This window comes from Erinaceus europaeus, chromosome 5 (assembly GCF_950295315.1).
Source record: "Erinaceus europaeus chromosome 5, mEriEur2.1, whole genome shotgun sequence".
Classification (NCBI taxonomy): domain Eukaryota; kingdom Metazoa; phylum Chordata; class Mammalia; order Eulipotyphla; family Erinaceidae; genus Erinaceus; species Erinaceus europaeus.
Genome location: NC_080166.1, coordinates 131,001,918 through 131,016,003, shown reverse-complemented (window position 1 = coordinate 131,016,003; position 14,086 = coordinate 131,001,918). Strand labels below are relative to the sequence as shown.

Here is a 14,086-nt window from a genome sequence, read left to right as displayed (position 1 = left end):
GCCCTGCTCCAAATCTTGGGTAATAAGACTCAAAGTGAGTATTTATTTTCCCTTTTGTTGCCCTTGCTGCTTTTTTATTGTTGTAGTTATTATTGATGTCGTCGTTGTTGGATAGGACAGAGAGAAGTGGAGAGAGGAGGGGAATACAGAGAGGGGGAGAGAAAGACAGACACCTGCAGACCTGCTTCACTGCTTGTGAATCGACTCCCCTGCAGATAGGGAGCCAGGAGCTCGAAATGGGATCCTTACGCCGGTCCTTGTGCTTTGCTCCACGTGCGCTTAACGCGCTGCGCTGCCACCTGACTCTCCCAAAGTGATTTTTCTGTCTGGCCATGTAAATATCTGTTTTCCCTAACTTTTAATCTTCTCCATCCTGTGTTACTTTAGTGAGTTCATGATGATGTACTTACCTCCTAGAATTCTACCTTGTGACCTGTATCAAATTAATGGCCCCTGAAAATAACATTAGAGGCTTAAAAAGTTTAGAATAATCAGGTTTGAGTAACTTAGGGTGGAGAAGTTTACACAGACAGACAAACACTCTCCCTGCCCCTTTCCACCCAGGTTACCACTGGTACTTGGTGCCTGCACAGTGAATCCACGGCTCTCAGTAGCCATGTTTTTTCCTTTCTATTTATATTTGACAGGATAGAGAGAAATTGTGAGGGAAAGGGAGATAGAGAGAGAGAGAGAGAGAGAGACAGAGAGAAAGAGTGGGAGAGGGAGAGGGAGAGGGAGAGGGAGAGGAGAGGGAGAGGGAGAGGGAGAGGGAGAGGGAGAGGGAGAGGGAGAGGGAGAGGGAGAGGGAGAGGGAGAGGGAGAGGGAGAGAGAAAGAAGAGCTGTCCCTTTTTCTCTGTATCTCCCCCTCCCCTCTGAATTTCTCGCTGTCCAGTCAAATAAAATAAGTAAGTACTGAGCTGAGGAGACAGCACAATAGTTCTGCAAAAGAGACTTTCATGCCTCAGGCTCTGAGGTTCCAGGCTGAATCTCCAGCATCAACATAAACCAGAACAATCATGCTTTGGCATCTCTCTCTCTATCTATCTATCTATTACCCATCTTTATCTCTTTATATCTCATTTATTAAATAAAGAAATAATTTTTGGGGCCTGGTGATGGCACATCTGGTTGAGCACACATATTACAATGCTCAAGGACCCAGGTTCAATCCCCTGGTCCTCACCTGAAGGGGGATAGCTTCATGAGTGGTGAAACAGAGCTGTGGGTGTCTTTCTTCTTCTCTATCACCCACTTCTCTCTCAATTTCTGGCTGTATTTATCCAATAAATAAATAAAGATAATAAAATAAATAAATTTATTTTAAAAATGATATCAATTTCTAAAATAAAAAATTAGATTTGAATTAATAAAATTCTGAATAGGATATAACTGCACTGGATAATCTGCAGTTCTCTTATAAATGTGTCTAGCATAAAATCTTCACAATCATCATTGGAGTGATCACTCGGAATATGCTCTTACACCTACCAAACAGTCAAGAGATAACACCGGTTAACTATTACATTGACAAACTCAATTCTTACTTTGATCACAGTGCTGAGGGAAACACTCCATTTCAGTCTAGTTTGTCTCACTATAGGAAAATGAAATAAGGGAACGCAAAAGAGTCATTAACTCTTTGGTGGTGGAACAGCTCACTTTTCTCTCTTTTGTTTTTTCACTCCAAGATGTATGCAATATTAATAGTGAAAACTGTTTCAAATATGCATGCCACTCATTTTAATTAGTTCACTCTAAATGTAGCACCTTGGCAGGTGTGCTTCTTTTTCTGTGCCATGCTAGTTCTGCAAGAGTAATTGAGTCCTGGAATTATCGCGTTAACTTCTGGCCTCCAGGTGTAAGGCCAGGAGAAATCTTAGCTTCTGAGTAAACGGCAGAATCTCTGTCCAGCCTGAGCTTTCTCAACTCCGCATTTGAGATGCTTTACCAGTCATTTCATTGGACATCTGAAGATATGAGGGCCTGTGATACTAGAATCCTACCTGATGCTGTGACTTTGTTTGTTAGCCCAGAAATTCTTTGTTGTTATTATTATTGTTGTTGCTATGAACCAGAGCACTTATCAGCTTGGGCCTATGGTGGTGTGGGGGATTGAACCTAGGACTTCAGAGAGTCAGGCATGAGAATCATTCTGTTATCTATCCTACTTCTAAAGAAGGCTATAGACAAGACTGCAACTTTCTGCAAAGTGAGACCTCAGTACTCATTTTGCCCCTCACAGGACACTTAACTTTTTAATTATCTGGAGAAATAAAAGCTGCCCAGAAGAGGCAGTGAGAGAGAGAGAGAAAAACAGTGAGGCAGAGAAAAATGGTGGCCGCGATTGGCCTCTCCTACCCATTTCTGACACCCCGTGTTTATCTTTGCAGCACTGTTCAACCTCATACCAGTGGGTCTGCGTGTGGTTGCCATCCAGGGAGTGAAGACAGGGTTGTATATCGCCATGAATGGAGAAGGTTACCTCTACCCATCAGTAAGTAACAGGCCAATCATCGTTGGTTATGCACAAGGCGTTTGTCCAATAACAATAGCAGCCAGAACAAAAATGAGTAAGTCCCTTGTCTATAGATTGCACCATGTTAACTCCCACCTGATCTTAAACATTCTTGGGACTGATCCTGGGTTGTGCATCTGTGTTTGATGATGTCATTTTATCAATGGCAAGCCTAGCTTTGCATCTTGGCTTTCTGTCTTTGCTGCACCATGAACCAGTGGAGAGGTAATCGAGCATTTTGGGAAGATTTCATGTTAATATAATTGGCTTTATCTTTGGGTTTCATAGATGCATTTGTTTTAGAGATTCCTCTGAGGTCTGTTTAAAAAGTGAATTGATGTGAGTTGTAAAAAAATATATACCTCACTCTTAAAAAAATAAGAATTTGAATTGTGGGAATGTTTTGCTGGGAAAATACTTCCATAATGCGGAAATGGTTGTTCCACTGGTATATGACCGAGCCTCTCTATTTTGTTTACTTAGTAGTCAAGCATGTAGCTTCTTCTGGGAAGTTACTATTTGTAGATAAATAATAGTGAGATGCTATTCATATGCATTACAATGCAGTTAGAATTTATTTCTGTCATAGGGTCAAGCAGTAGTAACTGAAATGAAAATATTTCTTTTGACTTTCCTTTAAGAAAAATTGATTACTGAGGTTATAATGCCCCTGAGAAAAATAGCCTTATGTGGGTTTGAGTAGCCTCTTTTTTATTAACTACTTAACCCTCATTTTAAATTTTTTAAAATTATATTTATTTATTTGATAGACACAGTCAGAAATTGAGAGGGAAGGGGATGAGAGAGAGAGAGAGAGAGAGAGAGGAAGAGAGAGAGACCTGCCACACTGCTTCACCACTCATGAAGCTTTCCCCTTGCAAGTGGGAATTGGGGGCTCGAACCTGGGTCCTTGAGAACTGTAACATGTGCATTCAACTAGGTGCACCTCCATGTGGCCCCTCTATTATTATTGTCCAGTATCTTTAAAAAAACTAAATATGCATACACCACATAAACTCATTTTAAAACTTAAACAGAAACATTAAATAGGGCCTCCCATGAAATATGAAGTATTTTCTTCAGCAAGGCAGGGAAATCCTGTCAAAACACATAACAGGAGAGCTGTGGATTCCCTTCATGGTGAGCTCTGGCTATTTTTGAAGCTTCATCTGAAATCCCTGGAGGGTTTTCCTGCCTGCAGACCAGGCTTCCACATTATGCAAATTGTATTCTTTTGCACAAGCTGAATATGCAACATGGTCAGCAAAGATCAAGCTAGAATTCCCTCTCCCCTCCTTGAGGGGCAAAGAAAGAAAGAGAGAGAGAGAGAGAGAGAGAGAGAGAGAGAGAGAGACAGGCAGAGAGGGAAGTCTGACTTAGATAAAGATCATTTTCTAAGAAGCCTTATTTCAGATTCAAGTGGGTCTTATTGATTTGACATTTACTGTGTTATTTTTGTGTCTTTTTTCCCCCGTCCAAGTTTACAAGTACTCTCCGGCATGCCTGGCAATGATCAGATGCAGTGTATGCCAAGATCTTTGGTTCTGTTTCTGGTGATGATTTTATCACACTACTGTTCTCTTTTGTATGTGCAGGTATCATGGGAAACAGAGATGTGTGTGTGTGTGTGTGTGTGTGTGTGTGTGTGTGTGTGTGTGTGTGTGTGTGTGTGTGTGTTGGGTTTCTGCTGCTGAGGAAGTTGCTTTTTATATTGTAGAGAGGTGGGATATATGCTCTTGCATATGTGTCTTAATGTGTCTTAGCTACAAATCCAAGTGTTTGTTGTAAGCTGTGTAGGAGCATTAGAAACACTGGTTGTAGGAACCTGGCCCTATGTCCGCTGTTGTAAGTATTGCTTCACCATGGTCTAATGAATTGACTTGGGGGCAAAAGGTCCTTGTCCTCAAATCTGTGCCAGAAACAGCCTCAGGCTTATTTTATTTTTTATTTGTTGAGAGAAGGAAGCAGAGGGAGAGCATAATTCAACTCTGATTTTATGGTGGTGCTGGGAATTGAACCTGGGACCTCAGAGCCTCAGGCATGAAAAACTTTTGCAGAACCATTATGCTATCACCCCAGCCCCAACCTCAGGCTTCTTACTGACTCTTTTGTTTTCTAAACTTACTCCCTGAGTTTCCAAGAAGCCAGCCTCAGGACCTCCCTTTTGGAAGTATGATTCCCTGGTTTACAGGCCTTAATTTTCTGCTTCCTCCAGTTGTTGATTCTTTACTTTGATAACAGAATCTGAGAAAAGGCACTGTATTCACCCAAACCTCAAGAGATCCTCAGATTATGGCATCTTAAAAACTGTAACCACTGAAGAAAAAGAAAAAGAAAAAAAAAGATAAAAACCAAAAGTCACATTCAGTCTTCACTAACTCTTTAAAACTAATGTCCACTTTTTATTTCAGTGTGATGAAATGTGAACTTTGAATGTTTCAGAACAAAGAATGCTCTTCTCCACAGTTGTTTTTTTTTTAATGTTTATTTATTTTCCCTTTTGCTGCTCTTGTTGTTTTATTATTGTAGTTATTATTGTTGTTATTGATGTCCTTGTAGTTGGAATTACTATCTGGGTAACTACAGGTGGATTCTTCAGTCCTTAGAACCTCAGACTTTTTATTTCCATGGGGTTTTCATAATAAGATTGCTGTTCAGATTCTATGATCTAAGATGGGTAGACCAGCATATGCACTGTAAACAGTACCTTGTACAAATAGACTGGAGTTCTACATGAGTAATTCAACTTTTGTTCTTATATAGGAAAGTTATTGCTAGGCTGTATTGTCCTCCAGTGCTACACTATTACATTAAAACAATTGCGGGGAGTCAGGCGGTAGTGCAGCGGGTTAAGCACATGTGGCGCCAAGCGCAAGAACCAGCATAAGGATCCCAGTTCAAGCCAACCCGCTGCACTACCGCCTGAACAGCAATCTTATTATGAAAACCCCATGGAAATAAAAAGTCTGAGGTTCTAAGGACTGAAGAATCCACCTGTAGTTACCCAGATAGTAAACAGAGAAGACAGGATTTGAGCATCTTTGTCTGGCTCATTAACTTACATGTGTAAATATTTCCCTCTCCTCCTTCCATGCGCCAGACATTTTTCATAACCTGGTCTGACACCTATTCTAACAAGATGTTGTAAAAACATGGTGACGTAATGAAACCTCCAGGGAATGGCAATACAGGGTGGCCGGGGGTGGGGGAGAAAATTTCATGTCAATTGTTAAGTATAATCTGAAGCAGTCTATTTGCTTGAGAGATTCTGGAAGGAAACATTAAAAAAATAAACTTTCTTGAGTAATAGTATTGTCATGAGTGAGGTTTAGCTGAGGTCAGTCTATTGATAATTTAAAACTATATATAAAGCAATACAATTAAAATTACCAAAAAAATTTAAACTTATCTAAGGGAAAGCTTTCTGTTGTTTTATTATTTATTTACTGTATAGAGACAGAGAAAAATTGAGTGGGTAGGGGGGTAGGTAGGTAGAGAGGGAAAGAGACAGAGAGTCATTTGCAGTCCTACTTCACTAATTCTGAAGCTTTCCCTCTACAGGTGGGGACCAGAGGCTTGAACCTGGGTCCTTGTGAACTGTAATGTGAGCACTTAACCAGGTGCGCCACTGCCTGGCCCCTTGAAGGCTTGACATTATATAGGGGTGTTTGGAATTCTTAAACTGGATTGTATGCATTATAAGAGCTTTCAGGGTTTTTTTAAAAAAATATTTATTTATTTATTCCCTTTTGTTGCCCTTGTTATTTTATTGTTGTAGTTATTATTGTTGTCATCATTGTTGGATAGGACAGAGGCTTTGTGCCACCTGCACTTAACCCGCTGTGCTACTGCCCAACCCCAAGTTTTCAGTTTTAAAGGTTTTGACAAACAAGGCTCACCTAGCCAAAAAATGTGGAACTAAGTTGGGTAAATTCTAAAGCAGGAAAATTTCAGTTTCATTCCAGCCTACGGGGGTGGGGGGAAGCCAAGGAAGATTTAAGTCTGGGAAATGAAGGAAGGTGTTCTTAGTTTATGCTCACTTTGACAAGATCCACTTAATGCGTGCATCCTGGAGAACAGTGTCTGGCATGGGGCCAGTCTCACTCAGGATCTGTAGACTGAGGATGCGGTCGAGGGAAGACTCAGGTGGTGCAGAGTGAAGTCTGATAAATGGAGATGGCAACAGTGATGTTACTCCAGCTGCCTATGTGTCTCTGCGTATTCCAGGACAGAGCTCTGAGAATCCCTCTCCATCCAAATAAAGATGTTCCATGTGCCAGAGGAGCGGAGGTGTCTCAACTAAGATGTAAATAATTGCCTTTCCAGTGCTAGAAAAAGCTCCTGGTCCCTGTGGAATCTCCCCTTCCCTGTGACAGCAGTCCTTTCTTGAGCACAGTGACTGTTAGTGTGTGTCTGGAAGATGGAGCTTAAGATGCTTTGCCAATAAGTGCAAACACTGGGAGTGAGGGAGGAAGGGCTTTCCTTAGCCAAAGAATCAGATCAAATTACTGTTTAGGAAACAAAAGGGATTTGAATAGCAATAACTGTTTAATAGGCTAAGAGAAATGGGATCCCCCCACCTCCCCAAGCAACATGTGACTTTGAAAGTCTAAGAAAACTTTTTTTGGGGGGATGTGTGGGGTGGGGTGTGTAGATAAAGGATTCTTTAGAGACTGGTGGCATCTGCAGTGTGATGGTATTGAGACTTCTACGTGGGTGAGGTAAATGATTTTATTGTTATTTGGTGAAGAAGACTTCTTGATATTTGTTGTTAGAAATCCTGTTCATTTTTACCTCAAGCCTCTCTATGTATAAAACATGATTGATGGTTATCAAGAACATCCCTTTGTCTAAAAATACCACAAGGCCTGCCCAGTAAGAAAGGCTTCAGGCACTCCTCTGTCACAACTCTAACCCCCTCATCAGCCCACAGGCCTCGAGATTATGCAAAAATGCATTTATCTGTAACTCTGGCATTTGGCCCTCTCCCTGAAAGGTTTGGAGGTTATGCACAATGACCTGAGAACATTATTTCTTGTGGACATCACAGACATACACCTGACTTAATGATATCCAGACAAACACTCCTGTAATTAAGGCTTAACACATTCTTGATGTCTCCCACCTTGGTGGGTGGCCCAGACATTTGCATTTTATGAAGGAATACCCTCTAGTGCAAGATTGTAACACCAGGGATCCAAAAGTCAGCAGTCCTACAGCAAGCATTGTTACAATGACTACTGGGACATAGTGGTCGCTTTACAGCAAGCTGGTGATGAAAAGTAGCAAATAGGGACTTGAGCAGTAGTGCAGCTGGTTAAGTGCACATGGTGCAAAGCACAAGGATCTTTAGAAGGATGGATCCCAGTTCGAGCACCTGGCTCCCCACCTGCAGGGGAGTTGCTTCACAGGCGGTGAAGCAGGTCTGCAGGTGTCTATCTTTTTCTCCCTCTCTGTCTTCCCCTCCTCTCTCCATTTCTCTCTGTCCTATCCAACAATGACAACATCAAAAACAACAACAATAATAACTACAACAATAATAAAAAAGACAACAAGGGCAACAAAAGGGAAAATAAATAAATAAAAATTAAAAAAAAAGAAAAGTAACAAATACTTGGTTTTTGTAAGTTCATCTCCCACTAAATTCAAATTCACAGAAAGCTGGAGTAGCTCTGTTCTCATCTTCTCATCCTCCTCTTCCTCCTTCTTCTTCCTCCTTCTTCTTCTCCTCTGCTTCCTTCTCCTCCTCTTCCTCTTTCTCCTCCTTCTTAATTAATGTAATAGCCCCAAAGCCTGGGGGACATCTGACTACTGTCACTTGTGAGTCTCAGATATCAGCAAATCTCCCACCTCCTCCCTTGCTCCTTTCACCAATGCCCTTTGCTTTGATACCATACACCAAATCCAGTGTAGGTTTTGCTTAGTGTTTCCCCAGTCTGTTCGGGTTTCTTTCTTAAATTCCACTTGCAAGTGAGATTATCCCATAGTCACTCTTCTCTTTTTGGCTTATCTCACTCAAATTTTGTCCAAGATGAGGTGAAGAAAGTGAATTCATCATTTTGAATAGCTGAGTGGTATTCCATTGTGTATCTAGACCACAGCTTTCTTGCTCAGCCACACATCTGTTGTTGAACACTGAGGTTGTTTCCAGGTTTTGGCTATTACAAATTGTGCTGCTGTGAGCATAAGTGTACACAGATCTTTTTGGATAGGTGTGTTTGGTTCATTGGGACCTATCCCCAGGAGAGGAATTGCAGGGTCATAAGGTAGGTCCACTTCTAGCCTTCTGAGAGTTCTCCAGACTGCTCTCCACAGGGGTTGGACCAAATTATAGCAGTTCAGGATATATCTCCAGGAGAGAAATTGCATATAATTTTTGACAAAAGAGCCCGAAATATTGAGTGGAAAAAGTCTCTTCAACAAATGGTGTTGGGAAAATTGGATTGAAACATGCAGAAGTAAGAGCTGAACTCCTACATTTTACCACACACAAAAGTAAACTCCAAATGGATTAAGGATTGGGATGTTAGACCAGAAACCATCAAATATGTAGAGTAAAATATTGGAAGAACACGTTTTGTTCTAAGTTCTAAAGGTGCATTCAATGACTCAAATCCAAGTACAAGGAAAACAAAAGGAAACCATTGGGACTACATCAAATTGAAAAGCTTCTGCTTGGCAAAAGAAACCACTGCCCAAGCAGACACCTTACAGAATGGGAGACCATCTTTCTATGGTATACAGTAGACAAAAGATTAATAACCACAAAATGTAAAGAGGCTTCTTTTCCCCAGATCCCACAAGAAGAGTAGGTTGTTTCCACTGAATATAGTCATTATAAGAATATCTTACCTAGGAGTCAGGCGGTAGCACAGCAGATTAAGCACACATGGTGCAAAGCTCAAGGGCCAGCATATGGATCCTGGTTTGAGCCCCCGGCTCCCCACCTGTAAGGTAATGGCTTCACAGGCTGTGAAGCAAGTCTGCAGGTGTCTATCTTTCTCTCCCCCTCTCTGTCTTCCCCTCCTCTCTCCATTTCTCTCTGTCCTATCCAACAATGATGACATCAACAATAACAATTATAATGACTACAACAATAAAACAACAAAGGAAACAAAAGGGAAAATAAATAAATATTAAAACAATTAAAAAAAAGAATATCTGACCTATAACTAGACCCATAGTATCTACCTAACCAAAAGTCAATGCATGCATCTGATAAATAGAAGTTTCCAAAACATAGATGAAAGATTAATTATACTCAGTATTATTACTTTTATAAAACTATAAAATCATTTTAGCGAGAGGAGAGAGAGAGAGAGAATATGAGTTAGGTACCAGAGAACTGCTCAGCCTGGGTGGTGCTAGTGGTTGAAACTGGGAGTTGACCTTGGAGACTCAGACTAGAAAGCCTTTCGTCTTCCCAGTTCCTCCATATCATTACTGGTAGTTGGATTAGATTGAAGGGACAGGAAGTTGGGATAGATCTACAGATCATGAACTCATTCATCAGACAGGATGGAATGCTGTCCACTGGAAGACATTGCCTTTTACATACTGGGAAGATAGTGATAAGGAAGCACTCATTATTTCAAAGCAAAATTCTAAAGATCCAACTGATAAGAAATGGTCATTTGGAACTGGAAGAATCCTCTCTTCACAGGGTCAGTGATTCTATTATTGTCTCTACACTCATGTTCTATCTCTCCCCCAAAGGTAACGGAGATGTGAGCCTTCGCCAATATTTCTTGATTGATAATTGTTCAGGTGCAATCAATATCACCAGCAGTTTGTTAATTGATCCCTTGAAGGTCCTTCTGTTTGGCATATTCACCATGCATGCCTCTTATCTTACCCTCTTCTTTCTGATGTAAAACTTCAAGCATCAGTAAAGAAGATACGAGTTTATTTACTTCTCAAGTTAGATTTGCAGAAAAGCATTTATTTACACATTCGACTCCTGAGACAGGATGATAAGCACACAGCCACAGAAGCCCAGGCATGCATGTCTGCCTTCTAACATATTTGCATTAATGAAGAGAGTGCTAATGTTTTCTTCACCTTAAGAGAGTCTTGAGGCAGGAAGTGAAAGCTGATTTCTAGCAAGTGTTGTTCCCACTTAAGTTTAAGTCTCTTAAATCCAGCATATGAAAAATTATATATATATATAATTATATATGTAGACACACATATAGGAAGAACTGTGTTAGTTCCACATATTCATAAAGTGACACAAAATATTATATAGCTTTCTATTTCTTTTGAGACAAAGAAGAAAAAGTCATTATTAGGGGGGCCAGGCAGTGGTGCACCTGATTGAGCTCATGTGTTATAAGATGCAAGGACCAGGTTCCAGCCCCCAGTCCCCACCTGCAGGGGGAAAGCTTTGTGAGTGGTGAAACTGGGCTGCAGGTGTCTCCTTCTCTATCTCCCCCTACCTTCTAGATTTCTGTCTATCTCTATGCAATAAATAAAGAGAATAAAAAGAGAAAAAAGCAGGGAGTTGTCATTATGAGTTGTAGATTCTTCTCAAATTTTTCCCTAGGCTGAAACTTTATAATACACTGTAAATAGTAACAACATTTAGATTTGACCACAATATTCCAGTTTTTCAATCTTTATCTATAGAGGGTTTTTGGTAGGTGGAAACTGTTAAGAAGGGTTTTTATATAAATGGAGTTTCAAAACTACCTAGAACATTGAGTCCTAAAATGATAAACAATATGTGAGAATGAATCATTTCTTTGTTTTCATTCTCCATACCATAAAGAAATAAATGTAAAAACATAAGTACTATGAACACCAATACCCCATGCAGTAAATCACAGATTAGTTCCAACATTAAAACAACTATTAATTGCTTCAGAAATCGGGTGCAACATTTTGATGCCTTTAAAATTGTTTCTCTGGCATCGTCAATGCCCAAAGCAAATGGTGCTCTAGCTTGTGTCTCTCACTTATAAAAATTATATAGTGACCTGGGTCACGGTGCAGTGCGTAAAGCACAGGGCTCTCAAGCATGAGATCCTGAGTATGATTTTTGACGTCACATATGCCAGAGTGATGCTCTGGTTCTCCCTCCTTCTCTTCCTCTTTCTTTCTCTCTTTCTCGCTCTCTTTCTCCCTCTTTCCCTCCCTCCCTCACTCTCATAAATGAATACATCTTAACATTAAATCAATAGATAGATAGAAGATAGTGCATTGGGAGAGTCATGACTGAAAATGCTATAATCTTCTAGTCAAGTTGAGCTGATAGCTTTTTCTCTCTGGTTATATTTCTCCTAGTGGATTCTTCTTCTGTTTCTGGGAATGGGGTTGCATGTTGGCTCCCCTCCAGAGTCTGAGAATCTGAGAACCATGGGTTCATGTTGGATTCTAGAACTGAATGTTTCTCTGAGCTTCCTCAGTACTGTCTCAATAATTTTTACATCCATCCTATCTCTTAGTCATTTGGGACTTGATAAGAAGCATCAATTTAAGAAATAATTCATCAGAAAGATGAGAAACTGCTATGCAGTTTTCTTTTTCCAGAGAAGGGAGTATAAAATGTGTATTTAAAACAAAATCAAATAGGAGCTATTGAGATAGTTCACGTGGTAGGGCACCTGCCCTGCTGGTCTTTGAGCCTCTAGATCACCAGGTGTCTTGTCCCATTCCTTCTCTTTCTCTCTGTCTCTCCTTTTCTTTCATCAAAAGTGGACCCAGAGTAGTAAAATCACATTCAGGAGACCTCAGTATTAAAAAAAACAATCAAAATAACTGTCTTTACATGTTGTGTATATATATGTATATAATTTTTGAGAGAGATCCAGACAGAGGGAGAGAAGGAGAGAGCGAGCTCAGAGCACTGCTCAGCTCTGGCTTATGGTGATATGGGGGACTGAACCTGGGACTTTGGACACTCAGGCATGAGAGACTGTTTGCATAACCATTATGCTATGTCCCCTGCCTACATCTTCAAGGATAATTGTTGGTCTGCTTCTAATTCTGCTTCTAAGACCCCTTCTGTTTTGATCATCATGTTAGGTTCCTTGCATTGCTTAATGCTGTGGTCTATTTACATAATCATTGTTTTGTTTGAGACCCACACTGATTTAATCCCCACTGGTTCGCACTTTTTTTTCCACTCTGCCCCCTCTCCTCGTCACATCATGTTTTCCACCATTTAATCCCCACTGGTTCGAGCTCTTTTTTCTTCTCCCCACCCCCATCCTAAGTACTTCCTCTTCCGACCTGACATTTCTGCCTCAGGAGATATAAAGGACAGGACTTTCTAATGAAGAGAGATTAGATAGATTGCACTGCATTCCCGCTCATCAATAAAGATTGAACTGCATTCCCAGCTCAGCCATGAGTCCCTGGTCGTCTGTCTCCCACCCATGAAGCTAGACCGGCATATTGGCGCCCAAACAGGGACCGGCAGATAATAACTCTAGTTTTTGTTTCTGTATGATATGCAGGTTCTAGAGCTGTGTATTATTTAAAGGGCAATGACTGTTGGTGTGACTGAAAATTCTAGCCATATTCCCATTCTGATCAACCCTCAATGATCTGACACATGCTAGAAACTAGACACAGAATGTAGAAAAAAGGCAGACCCAGGCCTGACCTCATAGAACTTAACTACTCTCCACAGATGTGAGTTCCCTCCACAGTGCAGTTCATCTTTCAGTGATTTCTCTGTGGGCTATAGGGAGATTCATGCTCTGAGCTACTTAGATTCTCACTGGATGACGGTTGTTTGTCTTCAGCTAATGTACTCAACTTGGAACTCAGATTCATGGGAAGGTACATCATGGTGCACTTCTAAGCAAGGACATTGCAGATCCCCTGAGTTTTATTTAGAGCTTAGTATTAGTTTTGAGATCTGATGATTACATGAAATGAAGAGAGATGAGTCACTCGGTAATACCATGTCTTAGCCCATGGAAAGACATGATAATTGGCTACTATTTTCTATACCAATAAAGGGGAAAAGGGATATTTGTGAAGTTTTCAGATTTCTGCATATCTGAAGAAATGGAAATGCCTAATTTCATCATTAGTTTTGGAGCCTGGGCACTGCTTTGCAAATATAGTTATATGGGCAAACATGGACCATCAGTCTACTTTTAGGTGAGTGCAGTGTGTAACAAAAGGTATTTACCTGATAAATGGTGGTATTGCTTTGAGAATTTTCTTTCTTTCTTTTTTAAAATTGAGTTAATAATGTTCAACAAGACCATAGGACAAGAGGGGTACAATTCCACATAATTCCCACCCCCCAGAACTCTGTATCCACTCCCCTCCCTTCATAGCTTCCCTATTCTTTATTCATCTGGGAGTATGAACCCAGGATCATTCTGGGAAGCAGAAGGCAGAATGTCTGGCTTCTGTAATTGCTTCTCTGCTGGACATGGACATTGGCAAGTTGATTCATACCCCCCATCCTGTTCTATCTTTCCCTAATAGAGTGGGGCTCTGAGGAGATGGAGCTCCAGGACACATTGGTGGGGTCGTCTGCGCAGGGAAGTCAGATTGGCATCATGGTAGCATCTGGAACCTGGTGGCTGAAAAAGAGTTAAGATATA

The 14,086-nt window shown here is 40.7% G+C and overlaps 1 protein-coding gene across 2 annotated transcripts in view; it reads left to right on the top strand.

Moving 5' to 3' along the window:
• Positions 1–14,086, top strand: part of FGF14 (fibroblast growth factor 14) — a 713,205-nt gene that overhangs the window by 540,112 nt on the left and 159,007 nt on the right. For both annotated transcript variants that reach the window (XM_007539846.3, XM_007539847.3), the window contains exon 3: positions 2,392–2,495. In XM_007539846.3, the coding sequence (XP_007539908.1) occupies positions 2,392–2,495 (104 nt within the window). The remainder of the gene's footprint in view (positions 1–2,391; positions 2,496–14,086) is intronic.